General features: G+C 37.3%; 3 protein-coding genes across 7 annotated transcripts; 1 reads left to right on the top strand and 2 right to left on the bottom strand.

The window, feature by feature from the left end:
* Positions 1–6547: 6547 nt before the first annotated feature.
* On the bottom strand, positions 6548–8330 carry LOC106364354 (UDP-glycosyltransferase 76E2). Its single transcript, XM_013803947.3, has 2 exons — positions 7637–8330; positions 6548–7562 (listed from the first exon to the last, which is right to left on the bottom strand). The coding sequence occupies exons 1-2, from the start codon at positions 8121–8123 to the stop codon at positions 6688–6690; spliced, it is 1362 nt and encodes a 453-aa protein (XP_013659401.1). The 5' UTR covers positions 8124–8330; the 3' UTR covers positions 6548–6687.
* Positions 8331–11772: 3442 nt separating this feature from the next.
* LOC106417721 (pentatricopeptide repeat-containing protein At5g59600-like) lies at positions 11773–15899 on the bottom strand. 4 transcript variants are annotated; one of them, XM_048768972.1, is made up of 3 exons: positions 12734–15899; positions 12366–12647; positions 11773–12168 (listed from the first exon to the last, which is right to left on the bottom strand). In XM_048768972.1, exon 1 carries the CDS (start codon positions 15777–15779, stop codon positions 14175–14177), a length of 1605 nt encoding a protein of 534 aa, XP_048624929.1. In that variant the 5' UTR covers positions 15780–15899; the 3' UTR covers positions 11773–12168; positions 12366–12647; positions 12734–14174. The 4 variants fall into 4 exon arrangements, with proteins under 4 accessions (XP_048624929.1, XP_048624928.1, XP_048624931.1 ...); XM_048768971.1 differs by having other exon boundaries at positions 12366–12656; XM_048768974.1 differs by having other exon boundaries at positions 12361–12656.
* Positions 15900–15980: 81 nt separating this feature from the next.
* Positions 15981–17837, top strand: LOC106366661 (chaperone protein DnaJ). Of its 2 annotated transcripts, XM_013806316.3 has the most exons (5): positions 15981–16332; positions 16555–16717; positions 17117–17149; positions 17280–17380; positions 17507–17837. In XM_013806316.3, exons 1-5 carry the CDS (start codon positions 16021–16023, stop codon positions 17702–17704), a joined length of 807 nt encoding a protein of 268 aa, XP_013661770.1. In that variant the 5' UTR covers positions 15981–16020; the 3' UTR covers positions 17705–17837. The 2 variants fall into 2 exon arrangements, with proteins under 2 accessions (XP_013661770.1, XP_013661771.1); XM_013806317.3 differs by lacking the exon at positions 17117–17149 and having other exon boundaries at positions 15991–16332.
* Positions 17838–17922: the final 85 nt, after the last annotated feature.

The raw sequence follows: 17922 nt of genomic DNA on the forward strand, positions 1-17922 counted from the left end.
CATGGAAGGGTCTGAAGTATGATCGACTGAGATATCCGGAATGGTGTCATTCTCACATTGTGTCTGCGCATGACCCGAAGAAGAGGAACCACGACGACGTTTTGAAGCTGGTGGAGGAGGCGTGTAAAGAACTTCAACAAGAGGCATGAACTCCATGTTCTCCACAGACGTCAGAGATGTAATAACGGGCTGTGGAAGCTTGCAATGAAGGATTGTCCCAACAGGCATGGTAAAACGGTAAATTTTACCAGAGTGGAGGATCTTGGTGTTTAGGAAGAACTGGGCATCAAATCTGTCAATTGTATCCACACAAGGAGTATCCGAAAGATCTATATCATGGTGTTTGTAGATCCGAGTAAGTAGACTGCCAATAGACTCATCCAAAGGGTTCTTGTCAAGAGGATGAAGACCCCTAAACTTCCTTTCAAACAACATCTGAGCAAACAACGCTCCCATGTTTACCGAAAGCTCTGCTGGAGGTTCATCTGTAACGTCATACGTCGGCCTGAGAGATAATGGCAGCCTATAGTGAATAAGCTGCACTTCATCCTTAGTATGTGATCCTGCTTCTGACTTTCCTAGTAGAAGATGACCCAGATATTTTGCTACCACTCGCAAGACCGGGTTTCTGAGCATTGCAAGTTTAAATTCCCAAGATACATAATAACTGTCTGCAATCTTGCCCCACAACAGGTAAGCACAAGGGAACTTGGGCAAAGAGCATGCCTCATGTCGGGTCTCAAATCCGAATAGTGTACGCAGCTCATGTATAGACATCTCATAAAGGAGTCCTCTGCATAGGAATGTAAGTTTACCTTCGCTAGCAACTTTGTTTACCTCGGATTTGTAGTGCAACTCAACTGAAGAGAGGAACTGTATAACCAAGTCTGGATATAAGGGTTAAGGATCGTAGCCAAGAGTCCCAAGTCCCATGTTTTCCCACATCTTTTTGACATCACGCAGAATTCCCAACTCCTTTGTAGTGTAATCACAGATGAACTTTGTTGGTTTCAATCTCATCCGCTGCAAACCATTGTAGAGAATACAGTGGTAATCACTCCAACCAGCATAGTAATCGCGGTTTGCGTAGGATGCAAGTTCTTTCAGCATCTTCTTACTTGAGATATGTCGGTTATGAATTGTAGGGAGTTTAGAGAATGGAGTCAATGGGTCATGAGGCCAAGGGGCTGCTTCGCGAGGCTCATCACTTTCGGGCTGAGCTGAGGTCAAAGCAGTTGTTGTGTCACGTGTCTGTGTTGCCGCTGGTGCTGCTTCCTTGGTCTTTTTCGGTGCTCCTTTTTTCACCATTTTCAGCAAACAACCTTTAACAAATGAGTTCTCAAAGGTAAAACCGAGTAAATTGGCATGGATAATGATTCAACACCAATGCAACTAAACAACTAACATTAAAGCCTCAGCAATCTCACTCTATTAATTCCAAAATTCGAAAAACTTTTTTAAGAAGTAACCTTAATTTCTTAAATCAAACTTAAAACTACGAATTAAGGCATGAGCTATATGGAAAATCGTCCCTAATCATCACCCTAACACACGGTTTAAGCCAAAACAACTTAAAAAACTAAATAATTTCACCTTTTGCTATTTGAATTTCGAACTATAGAAGTGGAGATAGAGTTTTATACCTTTGCAGATCGACCGAAAGACTGGTAGATTCGGAAATAGCTCACGAAATTGTGTGGGTTAGGCTCAAGAATCGTCCAAATCGGAGTTAAATCGAGAGAGATAGGGTTTTCATCCCATTTTCTCAAGAACAATTGGGGAAGGAGATAAAAGTGAGGGTTTAATCTAAGTCTCTCACGATTTTATTCATAAAATCGTGTTAGTCCGGTTCAAATTAAGTGGGTATCAAACCATATTTAACCGACGAAAACCATGAAATCGATTTGAGAGACTTATCTGGGTGCAGGATCGATCGATCTCAAAGACATATCGATCGATCTACACGCGATCGAGCTTTGCCGAACGAGCGTACTGGAACAGGTCGATCAGAATATACTGCGTGTTTTTTTTGTTTTTTCTGCATACTAATCACGATCGACCGACTGGATCGACCGGGTACTTTCAGAACGATCGATCTGTCTAGATCGAGCTTTTCCGGATCGACCAGTTAGTTTTGATCGATCGATCAAAACTAGGCAGACCGGTTTTGCAATTGTTTTTTGAGTTTAGGGAACGTTATGGTTTCTCAATTGATAATGTTGTCTTTCATTTTGTAAACTCAAGTACTGTATATAGCAAAAAAACCATTATAACATAAACTTTTTATGTTATAACATTAACTCCTAAAATCATTACAAAATAAGTCTAAAAAAGCATAATCAACAATAAATCATAAATCATAAATCATCAATCTCAACATACTCGGCAGGCTTACTACAGTTATTAGGCTCATACTTTGACATTCTCTCAATCAATTCTGGATCATTAGCTGCTTCCCATAGACCCCACACAATCTTTATCCGAGCTCCCCAGATGTTATCATCACTCACCAAAAATATCTTCAACCCAAGCACGTGGCATTCGATGTGTTTTATAGTGTACACACCACAATGACAATTAAGTCGGTTAAGACCACTCAAAGGTACATAGGAAACATTGTACGGAGTGATGGTGAGATGCTTCTGCACTGTCAATGACTGAACGGCCTTGACAATCCGAGGAATAAGCTGTGCGAAAGCTTCCACTTCCTTGATTTTTTTTCTACCCCCGCAATCAAACACCTGGATATTCCTAGTCTCAAACTGCTCAGTTTTCTCCGAAGCTGTCCAGAGTTGTGTAACCTCAGTCTCAATCTTACCCAACCTGTCCGAGAACTGCTGACAGAATTTCTCCCCAAAAGTAGTAAAAGAAGCTTGTACCAGACCCCCCAAGTTTTTCATATATGTGTCAATATTCCCTTTTGATGAAGCAGCTAGCTGGCACAAGACATTCTTCTTCCTTGACTCTGCTCCTCGGTCCTCATGCTTTCTCTTGTTTCTTCCCGAAACATCAGCTGTGCCATCAACATTCTCTGCAACATGACTATTCTCACCCCTCTCAGTATCAGCTGCTTGATTCTCTTCTTTTTTCTTCGCCAGCTTCCTCAAATTCGGAGCTCGTAGCTTCTTTTTACTCCCCAAACATGATTGTTCCAATCATGTTTTCTATTGATCATATCCAAAATGCGATCTACTCTTTCATCTTTCTTCTCATCCTTCTCTACAAAATCAGTTGCCAAAAGGATCACTCCATCTATGTGGGATTCCATGAATGAATGCAAAATCCCCTAAAAAAATCAAATCATTAGTAAAGTGAACAAGACAATAAACATTTTTATTAGAAAAATATATGCATACCTTTTCTGGGAATAAGTTCTCAACGCCAATGATATCTTCATAAGAACATTTTGCACATCCTCTCCAATTACCACACAGAGGACCTGTAAAATTTTTGCTGACTTTTGTGCTACAAATCTCTCCTAAAGCAGGAACAACTTCCATTATCCAAATCTGGAAACCAAACAAGAATCCTTCCATCATATACCTCTCCTTCTGCTCCAATTTATGCTTTGTTTTATCAATCTGCTTCAGAAGAAAATCAAACGAGTACAGACCCCATGGGTAATTCCGAAGCTTCTCCAAATCCATCGCCAACTTCATCTACATATGCGGGATATTCACTTTCTCATCCTTCCCCATCACCACACCTATAATAACGCAAAGATATATCAGTCTCACCCTATCAACCCAAGTCCAGGTTCCAAATGCTTCTTTTTTATGATCTGCAAGTTTATTTTTCCATTTGTCTTTATCTGTTTGCTCCGAAAACCATCATCATCTTTCCATGTCACTAACCCACTTTTCTTCTCTCGCTTCACTTTCAGACCAGTGACAGCATGATACTCTTGCAATCCAAAATGCAGAGGCCTCCTAGTGAAAGTGAACCACTTCTCATGTCTCTTGCTTGTCATCAACTCCTTACACAAAAAAGAGTGTACCAACCTCGCCGAAAACTTCAGATCATTCTTCTGGATAACCATAATATGCGAAAAATGGGATCTTTCATAACTTCATCGAATTCTGGCTCCATTTTTTCCTTCAGCAACTCGAGAAGTTTTAGTTGGCAGCTGTTATTAATCTTCTTAACTTGAGGTTCCAACCCCTCACCGTATAAACGACTAGGCAACTCCAACTCCATACCTAAAAATTGAATACAATACAACACAATAGTTATTAATAACAAATATCACAGCTCAGTTAAATAATGTCTCTTAATACTCTATCAATAACCAATGTCAACAAAACCTAAAAGAATTAGCATTCTCACTGTATCAATTCCAATTTTCGGGTGTTTTGATTTTTTTTTAAGAACAAAACCTAAAATTCCTAAATTTATCCAAAAAATATGATTTAAGCCATGGGTTGTGTACAAAATCGTCTCTAATCATCACCTTAACACATGATTGAAGCCTAAACATCCTAACAAACTCAAAAAATTAACCTTTTACCTTTCTATTTTCAAACTCTAGAAAGAAGTGGAGATAGAGTTTCATACCTTTGCAGAACGAACTAAAGAGTGATAGATTCGTAAAAAGCTCACGAAATCATATGGGTTAGGCCGAAGAATCGTCCAAATCAGAGTGAAATTGAGTGAGTTAGGGTTTATGAACTTGGGTGAGACTTTGATTTTCTCCCCCTTTGTTTGTGAATGGGAAATTATGGGTTTCATCCCAAAGAAATCGACTTTAAAGAGTTGAAATCATGCTTGGTCGGTTTAAATCAAATGGGAATCAATCCGAATATAATCGAAGAAAACCAAAAAATCGATTTGGGATACTTCCCTGGGCACGAGATCGATCGATCTGTATTGAGAGATCGGTCGATCTATATAAATCGAGCTTCGCCGATCGAGTGAAATATACCAAGTTTATCAGTATATACTCCGCGTTTTTGTTTTGCATAATGATCGATCGATTCGTTGGACCTTCTAAATTCGGATCGATCGGTCCCGCATGATCGAACTCATTATATATTTTATTTTAAAAATTACAATTTTAAGGATATTATTGTCATTTTGAAAAAAATTAGTCTAATGGGATATAAAGTAATAGATATTAGTATAAAAGGACGTAGTTAACATTTTTTTGCTCTGAAAAACAATTTTCCCTAAAACTTATTTGCTTATCATTTGTAGGACAGCGTCTCATGTTTGTTCGACTTATTAATTGTTTCTTTCTTTGGATAATGAAAACAGTATCAGATAGGATTGCCATGCTTTAATCTATTAGTTAACCATCTATATTTGTCTGAATAAATAAAATCTATCGAATCTTGTAAAGGTGGCAGATTTATTAGAGTTAAATAGTCATTCTGGTGGGAATTTTCTCATTCATTAGAAATATCCCTTTGATTGTGTTAAGAGGGTCACACACCAATAAACTCCCAACCAGTGGAAGAAAGTGACATTCCAACAATAAGGCCAATGCATTATGTTATTTTTTTTCCCTTTCTATGGCCAAGAAGGGTTCCGTGTTTTTTTAATTATTATTTAAGATTTAAAGAGTTATAGTTTTAGGCTTTTAGCCATTGGTGTCTCTGTCTCATTTAATTTCCACAATGTTTTTTTTTTCACATCATAGGCTAACATATTATCTCCATTGTATACACGTGGGAGGGGTCCCTTCCTAAAAATTGGAAGTCTCTTGTATTTATTCGACATAGATTCCTTCTTTCAACAACCAAGAACCAATGATATAGCTTGATCATAAACCTAGAAATATAGAAAATACTCTACAACATTAAAAGAAAAATATTAACTAGATATTCTCTTTTTTTTTTTTGTAACAAACTAGATACTCTCTATCTTTCACAAAGAATGTCATTTTAACACTTTTTGGTTACACAAAAATATCATTTTAAAAATTTAATTCAATTTATACATAATTTAGTCTTAATATTAGTTTTAAAATGCAGTATTTTTTGAATAAATTTATTTTTCAAACACTATTAGTTAAAGAGATATAATTATTAAAAATAACAATGTATTTAAATTAGTATCTTAATTGTAGGAAAATGTCAAAGTGACTATTTTTATGAAAAAGATAAAAGCATTTCTTATAACAAGTACTTTAAAGATTGTTAGGTTTAAGTAATCATTATTATTATTTTTGACCGAAGGCTTAGTAGTATCATTAATGTGAGCCAGTTGTATGGAGATCCTCATTTGTGTCAGAGGCCTTTCAAACTGAGAGGACTCCTCTTCATACTCCCCAGTCCCCACCATCAGCAATTCAAGAGCAGATTTAGCAGAGAACATGAACACATGCAGCAACTGACTCTGACAGACCTATTAATTTCCCCTACAAAGTCTTTACAGCCTTACTCAGAAACTAAACTGGCCCTATTAGACACTGTTGAGCTGTTTGCCGTGGTGACAAAGTGACAATAATTGAAGTTACTTAAAGGGTTCAAGTGATGGAACTAGTTGGTCTCAGCAACTGTAGTTGAGAATCTCAAGCCTTTCATTTAGAGTAACCCGGACAAAAAGCTTGTCTCCAAATAAGGAAAGTCTTTTATTTAGTGAAAACTGCCAAAACATTACACTTCAAATAGAAATTACATGCCCATTTTCATAATGCCAAATAAGTAGTATATTCTAATACACTTTTGACTTTGCTGCTAAATGGAACTATTCATCTTTAAAGGAATTGATGAAGTCGTCTAATGAGCTGCATGAGGAACCTCCACTTCTAACAGAGGATTCAAGCTTCTCTTTCAGTTCAATAGCTCTCTTCCTCATATATGCTCCTTCTTCATCCACAAGCAACCTCTTCACCGCTCTCTCCACATCTTCTTTCTCAAGCTCTCCTTCCAATTGAACCCCAATTCTCCAAACATTCTCCAAGTACCTAGCATTGACTTTCTGATCTCCAGTAAAAGGCCTACATATCATTGGAACACCTTCCCCAATGCTCTCCAACGTCGAGTTCCATCCACAGTGGCTCCAAAACCCTCCTACTGCAGGATGTTTGAGAACTTCCATCTGCGGGGCCCATTTAACAATGTAACCTCTCTCTGAGACCAGCTTGGTGAACTCCTCTGGTAAGGACTCTGTCCACTCCGAGGCAGGAATAGAACCGGGTCGGATCACCCACAAGAAAGATTGGTTGCTATTACTCAACCCCCAAGCCATCTCCAACGTGTCTTTGGATTCCATTAGAGCTAAGCTCCCTAAGCTTATGTATATAACTGATCTTGGTTTCTGCATGTTCAACCACTCGATGCAGCTCCTGTCCTCTTCAAGCAAACTAGAAGGTGCAGAAGCTGCAATGTGAAGCGGGCCTATAGGATAAACTGGAACTTGTAGTTCTCGTTGCAACCGTGCCAAAGAAGAGCTCTCTAGACAGTTTGCTGTATTAATGATAACAGCTGAAGCTGTTCCAGTGTTAACAGTTTCACTGTAAACACGTGGAATACTCTCTAATGGTCCAAAAGCAGAAGTTGGTAGGTCCTTGTACCTTAAAGGATGCAACCCTGGAAACAGCTTGTCTTGCAGTTCATGATCTGCATAGTAGGAAAACCGAACCGGTTTAATTAGTCTAAATAAATTTTGAAATCGAGTTAAGAACCTGGAGTACCTTTCATGTCGATCAAGAACTTATCTGCGTTGACTTTGGCAATAACAGAGCGGCAGAGAAAGGCAGTAGCACTTGTAGTACTGAAGACAACACTAGGAAGTTGAAACTCCTTAGCAGCAGCTTTTGAGAGAGACATGTACTCATCGTAGATGACACAAGCAATCTCATCATCGTCACCTTGTTCCTTCAATATCTGACCTAAACATTGCTTGAAGCTTGCCTCGCAGGCTTGATTGAGCTTCATCAAAAACTGGACTGGTCCGAGGTTTTTGAGATCAGAATCTGTTAAGCTACCAGGGATGGTGAGAAAGTTAAAGTCAGAGAAGTCTTTGGAAGAGCTAACTCGATTATACTGTGTCTGAATAACGGTGATGGAGAAGCCTTTAGAGTGAAGAGCTTTCCCAAGTTGCATAATAGGAGTGACATGTCCTTGTGCTGGTACTGGAACCAACACTATCCTTCTCTTCTTGACTAGCTTTTCATCCATATTGTGTAGGAATGGGAGACAGATATGAGGATACTATTACATAGAGAGATCTAGGATCTGAATCTGATATATAGTTAGGAGACTTAAGACACGTGAGATATACATTTACTGTTCCTGGTCTCAAGATTTTTAAATTTATTTTCTTAGTTGGAAAATTCAGATCTGATGGTTAGGGGAAGCTTTAAAAACTTTTCTTAATTGTGTGCAAGGACCAGCAGAAGCACAAGCACGTGGCTGGTGGCTGGACTATTAGTAGTAAAGATTCTGACTTATTATGGAATTGGCGAAAATATTAAAGGCTTTATACGCTTGTCTTCTTTCTGATAAAGTCTATCTTCTCTTTGGTGGATAATATCAACATAAAATGTTTATGATGAAATGGTTTTCCGTCATTGAGAAAGTTTTCGGCGTGATTGAAAGACTTGATGACAAAATGGTTCAATCACTGAAAAAAGTCGCGTTTCTCTTTCATCTATGTTTCCTCTCTTCCATCTTTCACAGGGAAGAGAGAAAACGACTTTCTTTAGATCGCCGGTTTTCTCCGGCTTAGCTTTCCGATCGTCGGGCTTAGGTCTCCGGGTAGTGGTGGCTTCTATAGCATCCTACGCCGGCTTTGTCTCCGGGAAGCGGTAGCTCCGGTAACACCGTCTTCGTCGGCTTCTCCCCGGGAGTTCCCGAGTTAGTGTTCCGATCTACGCTTCTTCTCTTCATCTGTCCAATCGACTTTTGGTCTGAGGTTCCATGTTCTTTTTCTTCTCCTTGGTTAGGGTCGACTCGTCTTCAAGCTTATTTGAATCAATAAAGATGGTGGTTCGCTCGCTTAAGGAAGTTGGAGCTCTGGATCGATTGTAGACGATTGTTATCTCTTTTTGAAGCGTAGATTCGTCGGTCAAGATCTTTCGACATGAGCTTTGGTGGATCGATCTTTTTATCGATTTATTATCGGGTTTGACTTCGTCGATGGCGGAGCTTGGTCGTGCCTCTTCTCTGACTCCGGAGGAAGATGTCGGCTTCTCGCTTGGACCCGTGTCTTATGGTTTGCTGACGCAACCGTACACGTGTGGTGTGGACGCGGTATTTTCTCCAACGGTTTTCTTCTTTGGACTTATGGGCCGAAAGTTGGTTTTGTATAGTTTGGGCTATTGCTCCTATGTTTTTCTTATGTTTGGGTCATGTATATTGGGCTTGGTTCTCTTAATAAAATACCAGTGAAGAGAAAAAAAAAAGACTTCATGACACATCGCTCAGTCTTGTTGGCGCTATCCAGACTTGTTTAGCTATATCTTGAAGCTTATCACAGTTGACAAAGTCATCTGTCGTTTACTTTGGTTATGTAAAATACAACAGTATATGAGTTGTGTAAGTTCCATAACTTTAGGTTTAGTTTTTGTCTTCTTTTCGTAGTTGGAGTAGCTAGTTTTGTCTTTTTCATAATTTTAGGTTTGGTTATAAAAGTGTAACTAGATTTTAATCCGCGCTTTCAAAATGCGAAATTGTTTTTCTTTTAAAATTTTATTTGTAAAAAGTAATATTTTTCAAAAATTTATTAATAATAAATTTGTAATTTTCCGCTTTCATCATTATTATTTTTATGCTGATTAATTTGATAAACTTTTGGGACTTTTATAGGTTTCTAGTACATTTTTCCGTAAATATTTTTGGAAATTTTTAAAAAATACAATCTAAAAGTTGGTGTAAACACAACTTTTTAGTTTTATAAAAAAATTGTTGATAATTTATAATAAGTCAATTTTTAGAAATGAATTAATATGGACGATATATTCGTAGGAATAAAATCTTTTGGTTTAGGAATAAATCGCCTAGTTGAGAAGTTCATATATTAATGGTTTTTCTCAAATCATATAAAATCTATTGAAGCGGATCCTAACTACTTTTGGTATTAAGTTACCGTAATATAAAATATAATATATTGTTTGAAATATGTTTCCATTAAATGCATATACTTATGCCCAATTTAGTATATGTAGTTTGTTAATACATATTGTCTACCCCAAGTTATATTTTTTTTTAATATATTGAAGTATAGATTTGAGTGTTGCCAATATTTTAGGAAATTTATTTCCGTAACAGTTATGAAACAATATATACATTTATCTATGATTGATAGTTTGAAAATTTGGATAAAAAGTAAATTTAATTGAATGATATCTAGATGATATAATTGCTTTCGTTATATAATTTTTGAATTTTTTTTTGTAGTGTCCAATGTTAGTTTCTGTTAAGTTTTCGTTATATGTTAGAGATTAAGACTTGTATTTAGTATTTTTTTTTAACGCTGATTTATTATGATATTACAATTATGAAAAAAATTACATATACGATCCGATAACCGACAATACTACCTGTCTTATAAGGATCTACGCCTAACTGCATCACCTGAGCCGTGCTACGAAGATCACGCCTGACCGAGTTTACTTGCACCATGTTGAAGATCCTCTCTAAGCCTTTTTTCCGTAGTCTCCATAATTGTTTAATAAATCGCTTTCTTCGAAAATTGAAACCTGAACCTACTGGTATAAAAGCATTAATGAACCCTTAGTCAAACCATTAGTTTTAAGGAAGCTTGCACAAATAGTATTTTTCTTTAGGATATAGAGTTTGTATAGTTAGAATTAATGGGTGGGTCATAGACAGTAATAATTACAATACCTTGTTTTGATGGGCTTTGAGATTATGATAAAATTTGGTTGCAATGCATTAGTCGTTTATTAATTAATTAGATGACTTTTGATTTTGAATGGTGGTAATAAATGTTCACTTTTTATTAAAAGAATATAGAAAAGGTAGTGGTAGTATATTGTAAATAACTTGAAAAGTAAGGGCAGAATCTTAGTAGAGATTGGTTTAATAAGATGAGTTTGGTTTTGTCGTTTCTTTTTGTAGTTGGAGATTACGTATTCGATTACGTATGTCTCTATTTATAGTAATATCCGAGTCGTTTTTTTTCACCAAATGAATCACATGGCATGTGATGAGTTTTATTTACCGAACCTAAGAACACCTCCATCCATTAGAGCCTCTAATGGGTTATTAAGATTAAATTAGTGGTTACTTTTGCGATTTGATAACTTTAGAACGTTTGGTAATCTATTTAATTTTTTTTAATTTTTTTAATTTTTTTTTAAGTTGAATGATTTAAAAGAAAAGCATACACAAAAATTTAAATAAAAATGACATAAAAACATATTAAAAATACAAATACAAATCGTAAACGAAAAAAAGCCGATTAGTTGAAATTTTGATTTATTTCAAATTTTTGCCATATATTCTCAACCAAATCAGCTTTCGATCGTTGATGTATTGTTCTATCACGAACTCGATTCCTAATGCTCATCATATTGCCGAGATTTGAAGGCATATCTTGTGTTTGGGTGAATGGGGTTTGATTTGAAGAAGAAGAGAGTATCTTCTTTGATCAAACTTGTGGTTACGGTTATTTGACTAGAAGCAGCTTAATATCTCTTTTGTTTTTTTTTTCCTTTTAAATATCTTCTGTGTGTATAAAAACTTAAAAAGTGTACATAGATCAAGAGAATCATATAAAATCACATGTGTAATGAATATTCAAAAACGAAAGCAAGAAAAAGAGTAAAAACAACTGATCTAGGGTCAAAAACAGAACAAGAGATTAGACTAACAAAATCACAACTCTTCAATTGAATCCACTTGAAATCTTTGTTACATTACAATGCTTGAAACCTCACAAATAATACATAAAAAAGGTAACAGCTGCTAGATGCGATGCAATGCAATGGTAAGGTTCCTATCTAAATAAGGTCAAGAACTATATAAGCTAATATACATCACAGGGATGATCCTAAATACAGAGATAGATAACTTGCAGATTTCTAAATCCCCTAAATATAACACAATCAGCCAATAACAAAATCAAATCTTATATGGCTCCAGAAGGTGGAGACTTTAACTTGGGTAGCCTAAAGGTGGAAGTGAACAGCTTTGGGATTACTGAAACTGTGGCTGGTGTGGTCTTGTTCTCTCTTTTCCTCTTTGAGCTTTTAATTTCCTGAAATCAAAGATTCAAAAAAAAGATAAGCTGCTTGAGTAAACCAAGACACGCATACTAAAGTAAAGATTCAAAACATCCAAACAGTATCCAAAACCTAGAGTATACCAATGAGTATGTTCACAGCTTGCACAAGATTGAAATTTGGTATGAAGAGAAAACAAAAGAGGTTTGTGTATATCAATTGAAGACCTAACCGTGGCAGCAACACATTCACGATCAGCCATCTCAATGCAATGTGAAGCCAGTAGCTCGGTGGCTGAGGCTAGAGCCAGCGTCATCATATTTACTGCAGCTTTCACTGGATGTCACAGACGATAACCCAGCTGCCAGGGCTGTGATGGACACAACTGAATGAACACGGGCTCTCTCCACTCGCTCTTTGTCTTTCCTCTTTGGGTTCCTCATGGTGTTTGGGTTGGTCTGTTGCTTTTGGTGAAACCACTTTGATAACCTCCCATTCTCTGGATCCAAACACCCTACAAAACCTAACAAAGTCACAAGCTTTACTCAATTCGAAACCCAGAGAAGAATGAATGAAAAGTTTTGAACTTTGGGATCAAACCTCTGCGTTTCTTCTTGGAGGATGAAAGATAATAAGCATCACCGGCACTGGCGGCTACTAAAGCGACGAAGACATTACCGGAGACGACCTACGGAGTCACAGCTTGCGCCTCCTCCGATGATGACGATTCAGGCCTTTGTTTCTCCAAGCGCAGCATCTTATCCAACAAACGGTTGATCTCGTGTTTGATCTTGGGTGATGATTTGGAGAGATTTCTCAAAACATCTGAACATCGACAAAGAAATTTCTCAGACAAAAAAAAAAAAGACATTGACGGAGAGGAAGGAAGAGAAGGTCAGATTTTCTCCTTTTTTGTTTTAGCCAATAACAAAGAGGCCATATGAGGTTTTTACTGATTCTAAAAGTGTTACATCAAGGAGTTAGTTATTGGTTTATATATTTTGATTGATTTAGAAATTCATACAGTATTTATAAATCCAGTATTTATAAATCCAAGTAAAATATACAAATTTTCAAATTCTCTCAGATTAGTATTTATAAATCTCGAAGTTTTTCCTCGGATTTGAGTCTTTGTATTTTTAACAAAGAAATCCATGCAAATCCATTCAAATACATTATGAAATCAAATCTATTAGTAAATTCGTATGATTGAATAACACTTGATTTGAATTAGAATTTATGAATCATTAAACGAATAACACATGATTTTAATATATATTTTAAAATCACAGAACCAATAACACTAGATATAGTTTGGATTTTCAAATCCATCAAAATACACTAACCAATAACCCCCACTAAAAACCGGTTTTGCTCATTTATCTCATTTTTTATTTATTTTTTTTGGTTTTTTTTAGAACCTCTAATTAGAGCCACCGTTGGAGGTTGTCTAATCATTGGAAATATGCCAGTCTTGACGTACATTCATTTTAATTACGGGAGCAGTTTCATTTCTTGCAACAAATTTGTTTCTTTTGGAAAAAATTTTAATCTGGCAGTTACACCAAGTTACTGTAACATGGTGAAAAACATCCCAACTATAAAAATATGTTAATAATTACACCAGTTTTATGTTAATCCATACCATATATACGAAGTAAATAATTATATGGTAAAAACATCAAAATCAAGTCTCTCTCTCTCAATTTTTTTTTCTTATGAACCCTAAAATGTTATTTCATACACAGATCGGGTTTAATGAGTCTGGTCAGGTCTTGCTTTAGTTAATCAGGTTTAAGTTTAATAAATGGTTGTGTATCTTCCTAAAACAATGAGATTTGTTCAATAAAGTGGATTTCAGAGTATTTTATGAAATGACAAGTTCGATAACACCGAATTTTAACAGTGGATTTGTCATTTTAATGCAAATCATTTCAAATTCCTAGTTAATACGCCCCTTAGTACATTTACATATATCAACTTCGACCGCTGATTTATTTTTAGCATAGAACTTCATATCTACCCAGAAGAAACAATAGGATCAAACAGTATTTACCCAGCTGCTGCCTGGAACCCTACTCAACTTCTTCTTCTTTATCATCTTCTTCATCCTAACAACACTTCCCCAACTACCAGCATTGGCATACAAACTGGACAGAAGCAATCTATTCCCTGAGTTCTCTGGTTCAAGTTCTGCTAAGCGCTCTGCTGCAATCCTTGCAAGCTCTATGTTCCCATGATTCCTACACGCACCCAACAAAGCACCCCATACAAACAAGTCCGGCTCCATTAGCATAGCCCTGATCATCTCATAGGCCTCAACAACCTTCCCTGCTCGCCCCAAAAGATCCACCATACAAGCGTAATGCTCCAACCTAGGCTCGATTCTGTATTTGTTCTGCATCAAAAGGAACAACTTCTGTCCAAGATCAGTTAACCCGCCGTGGCTGCAGGCTGTGAGGATGGCCGTGAACGTTAAGTGGTCGAGTCTCTCTCCCGTGGCTTCCATCTGTTCAAACAGTTCAACTGCTTTTTCCGAGAGCCCGTGATTTGCGTAGCAGAAGATCATCGAGTTGAAAGTAACCGTTGTCTTCTTAGTAGTTTTGTGAAACAAGATCATTGCTTCTGAAATGAAACCGCATTTCCCGTACATATCGAGCAAAGCACTTCTAACGAAACCGTGGTCTTCAAGTCCGCTGACTACCGAGTATCCATGAATCTCCTTCCCGTGCTTCACATTCGCGAGCGTGGTACAAGCAGGCAAAAGGGTAGTGATGGTAGCCGAGTTTGGATACAACCCGTGAGCTAACATCTGTTTAAAAGCATCTAAAGCCTTAGCGTTCTGAAAGTTATGTACAAGGCCTGATATAATAGAGGTCCATGACACAACGTCAGGCTTGTGACCATCCAAACACATCATCTCAAGCATCTCAGATACTTTTTCTTCATCTCCGATATGCGAGAATCCTGCAATCAGAGCATTCCAAGTGATAACATCAGGTTGTATCCCCGCAAGTTTCATATCTCCCACCAAGTTCAAAGCTTCATCTGCTTGGCTATTGTTAGCATAACCAGAGATCATAGCATTGAACACAACCAGATCTTGTCCAGACGATTCACTAAACACCTTCCTCGCATTCTCTACCTCCCCAAACTTCGAATACATATCAATAAGAGAGCTAACTATAAAACCATCAGACTCAAACGAACACTTGAGCACCACACAATGCATCATCTTTCCGAACTCTTGGTCAAGCAGATTGCGACTTGCTTTAAGAACACTAGGAACGATGTAAGCATCAAGCTTTAAACCTTCTCCATTCATTTCTCTGAAGATATTTAAAGACTCCTGGTAATACCCGTTTCGAGCACAAGCCCCAATCATGACAACCCATCCACTAATGTCTCTCTTGGGCATTTCATCGAACACCTTCTTAGCATCTGTAACTTCCCCACATTCCACGTAAAACGCCACAAGCTTAGCTGCAATTCTCGTTAAGCGAGCAATCCCGGATGTTACCAGATGAGCATGAAGCTTTCTTGCCTGGGACAAGAGTCGATCTCGACCGTTGAATTCGATGAGCTCAGCATAAGAAACGATTGAAGATAACCGTAAAGAACAAGGAATGATGGAGAATCTGTTCATGAATGAGGATGAAAGATTCAAACTTTATCAGAAACAGCATTACGATGTTACATTCCAGTGACGGAAGTAAAAAAAGAAATCAGAGAGTTTATCGGACAGAGAAGAACAGAGTTATACGGTACGAACCGGTTTAAATTTCACGGTTGATATATATAACCGGAAATGTAAGGATCGGTTAAACGAAAACCGGCATCGATTGTCCAAAACGGAGGAAACTCGATCCAGTGAACCAGAGAGAAGTATGTATGCAACATCTTCTTCGACTCTGTCTCCAACACCACAAAGTCTCTTCCTTTCTCCTCATCTTCCTCCAAGATCCTTCCTTTATCGGTTGAATTTTCTGGGTTTTCCTGTAAGAAGTTGCGGTTTTAGTGGCGGTTCGTTTTATGACCGTCGGAGTTATGGTCAAAGACGGAGGAAACGAATCATAGTACCGAAAGCTCGAGTCTCTCCTTACGAGATTCTTGGTGTGTCTCCGTCAGCTACACCTCAAGATATAAAGAGGGCGTACCGTAGACTTGCTCTCAAGTATCACCCAGATGTTAATAAAGAGGTACTTATTATTATTATTATGGTTTATGTTCCATTGTTAAATTTATGGAATTGGAACTCTGTGTGGATGCTTGCATATGCATTCAAAGTTATGGACCTGTGATTTTGTATGGTTTTTTCCATGTGTATACATGTTGGTGTTAGTTGTTGTTGTACTCCAATTTACATTAATACTGGTCTCTGTGTTTATGGAAGAAAGACCTCGTGGTTATTTGGTGTACAGGCAAATGCGCAGGAGAAGTTTCTGAGGATAAAACATGCCTACACCACTTTGATAAACTCTGAGTCACGGCGTAACTACGGCTCAGATCGTCCCGCGTCTGGTTATTCGGGTCAAACAAACCAAAAAGGCAACAGTCAAGTCGAGGAAGATTTCTATGGACTTGGTAATAAAACCCTAACTAAATCCTGTGATAACACCATGTACTTGTAATGAAGTCTGGTTACTTCAAGGATCCCGCTTTGTTTAAGTCTGGGAAACTTTTTCAAATGAAGCTTTACTGCTAAACTATGGTTTGCCTTCATTTGGCAATTTATTTAGCCATGAGCATTGTTTTGTTTGGCCATAGGTGTAGAAGTTTTCATGAAAGTTTTTATCAGTAAGTAATGCTAAATAGGGTTTGTGTAAATGTGCATAACTTTTGGAAATTTAATGTAAATTCGAGCCACCGTTTGATTGCGTTATCAGCTGCGGTTAGAAGTGTTATGTGTTGTCATCTTTTGGGGTGGGAGTTTGGTTGATTGAGGTCATTGTGATCTTATGCACATCACACTTGATCATGCAGGTGAAATCGTGAGGGATGTTCAAATAACAATAGGTAGACTCAACCTGTGACATCTTTTTTTTCTTTCTTGCACGTCTAGAAAGTTTTATGCACAGCACAGGAGATTGTATGATTGTTAGTTAATTATTCATTTTAGAGGCTCACTCTGTGTGGCATTTGATAGGGGATTTCTTTAAAGATCTTGAAGAAGAGTTCAAGAACTGGGAAGCTAGTGCGTCCTCCTCCTCACAAGGAACACCTAAAAGTCTTTGGGAGGAACTAGCGGTAAGCCCAATACTATCAAACTACTGATTACTCGTAGTCTCTCAAAGCTTTGATCTTCCCTCTGTTGAACGGTACTGGCTCCTATTGGCTATTGGTGATTCTCATGTTTCCTTTTCATTCTCTCAGGAAATTGGAGAGGAATTTGTGGAGTTTCTTGAGAAAGAACTTAACATAAACGATGAAGACAACGATGGATCAAGCAAAGGAGAGAGATTTGATTTTAACGAAAGCTCCTCAAAGGACACGAAGAACAGTATAGAAGTGAATATTGATGAGATAGAAGCAACCCTAGCTCAACTCAAAAAAGATCTTGGCTTGCAGTAACAATCTCAAAAGTTGCATGAAAGAAGTGATACATGTATTTCTTATAGAATATTCTTTCATGAAAGCAATATGTTTGTATAGATGTGAGATCATGAGTTACATAAATATAATTTGAAAGCAATATGTTTGTATAGATGTGAGATCATGAGTTACATAAATATAATTTGAAATAAGAAGAAAATCAAGATATGATTCATAACGAAAAAACACTCTGAAAA

The sequence above is a fragment of the Brassica napus genome, chromosome C9 (genome assembly GCF_020379485.1).
Source record: "Brassica napus cultivar Da-Ae chromosome C9, Da-Ae, whole genome shotgun sequence".
In the NCBI taxonomy this organism is placed as follows: Eukaryota; Viridiplantae; Streptophyta; class Magnoliopsida; order Brassicales; family Brassicaceae; genus Brassica; species Brassica napus.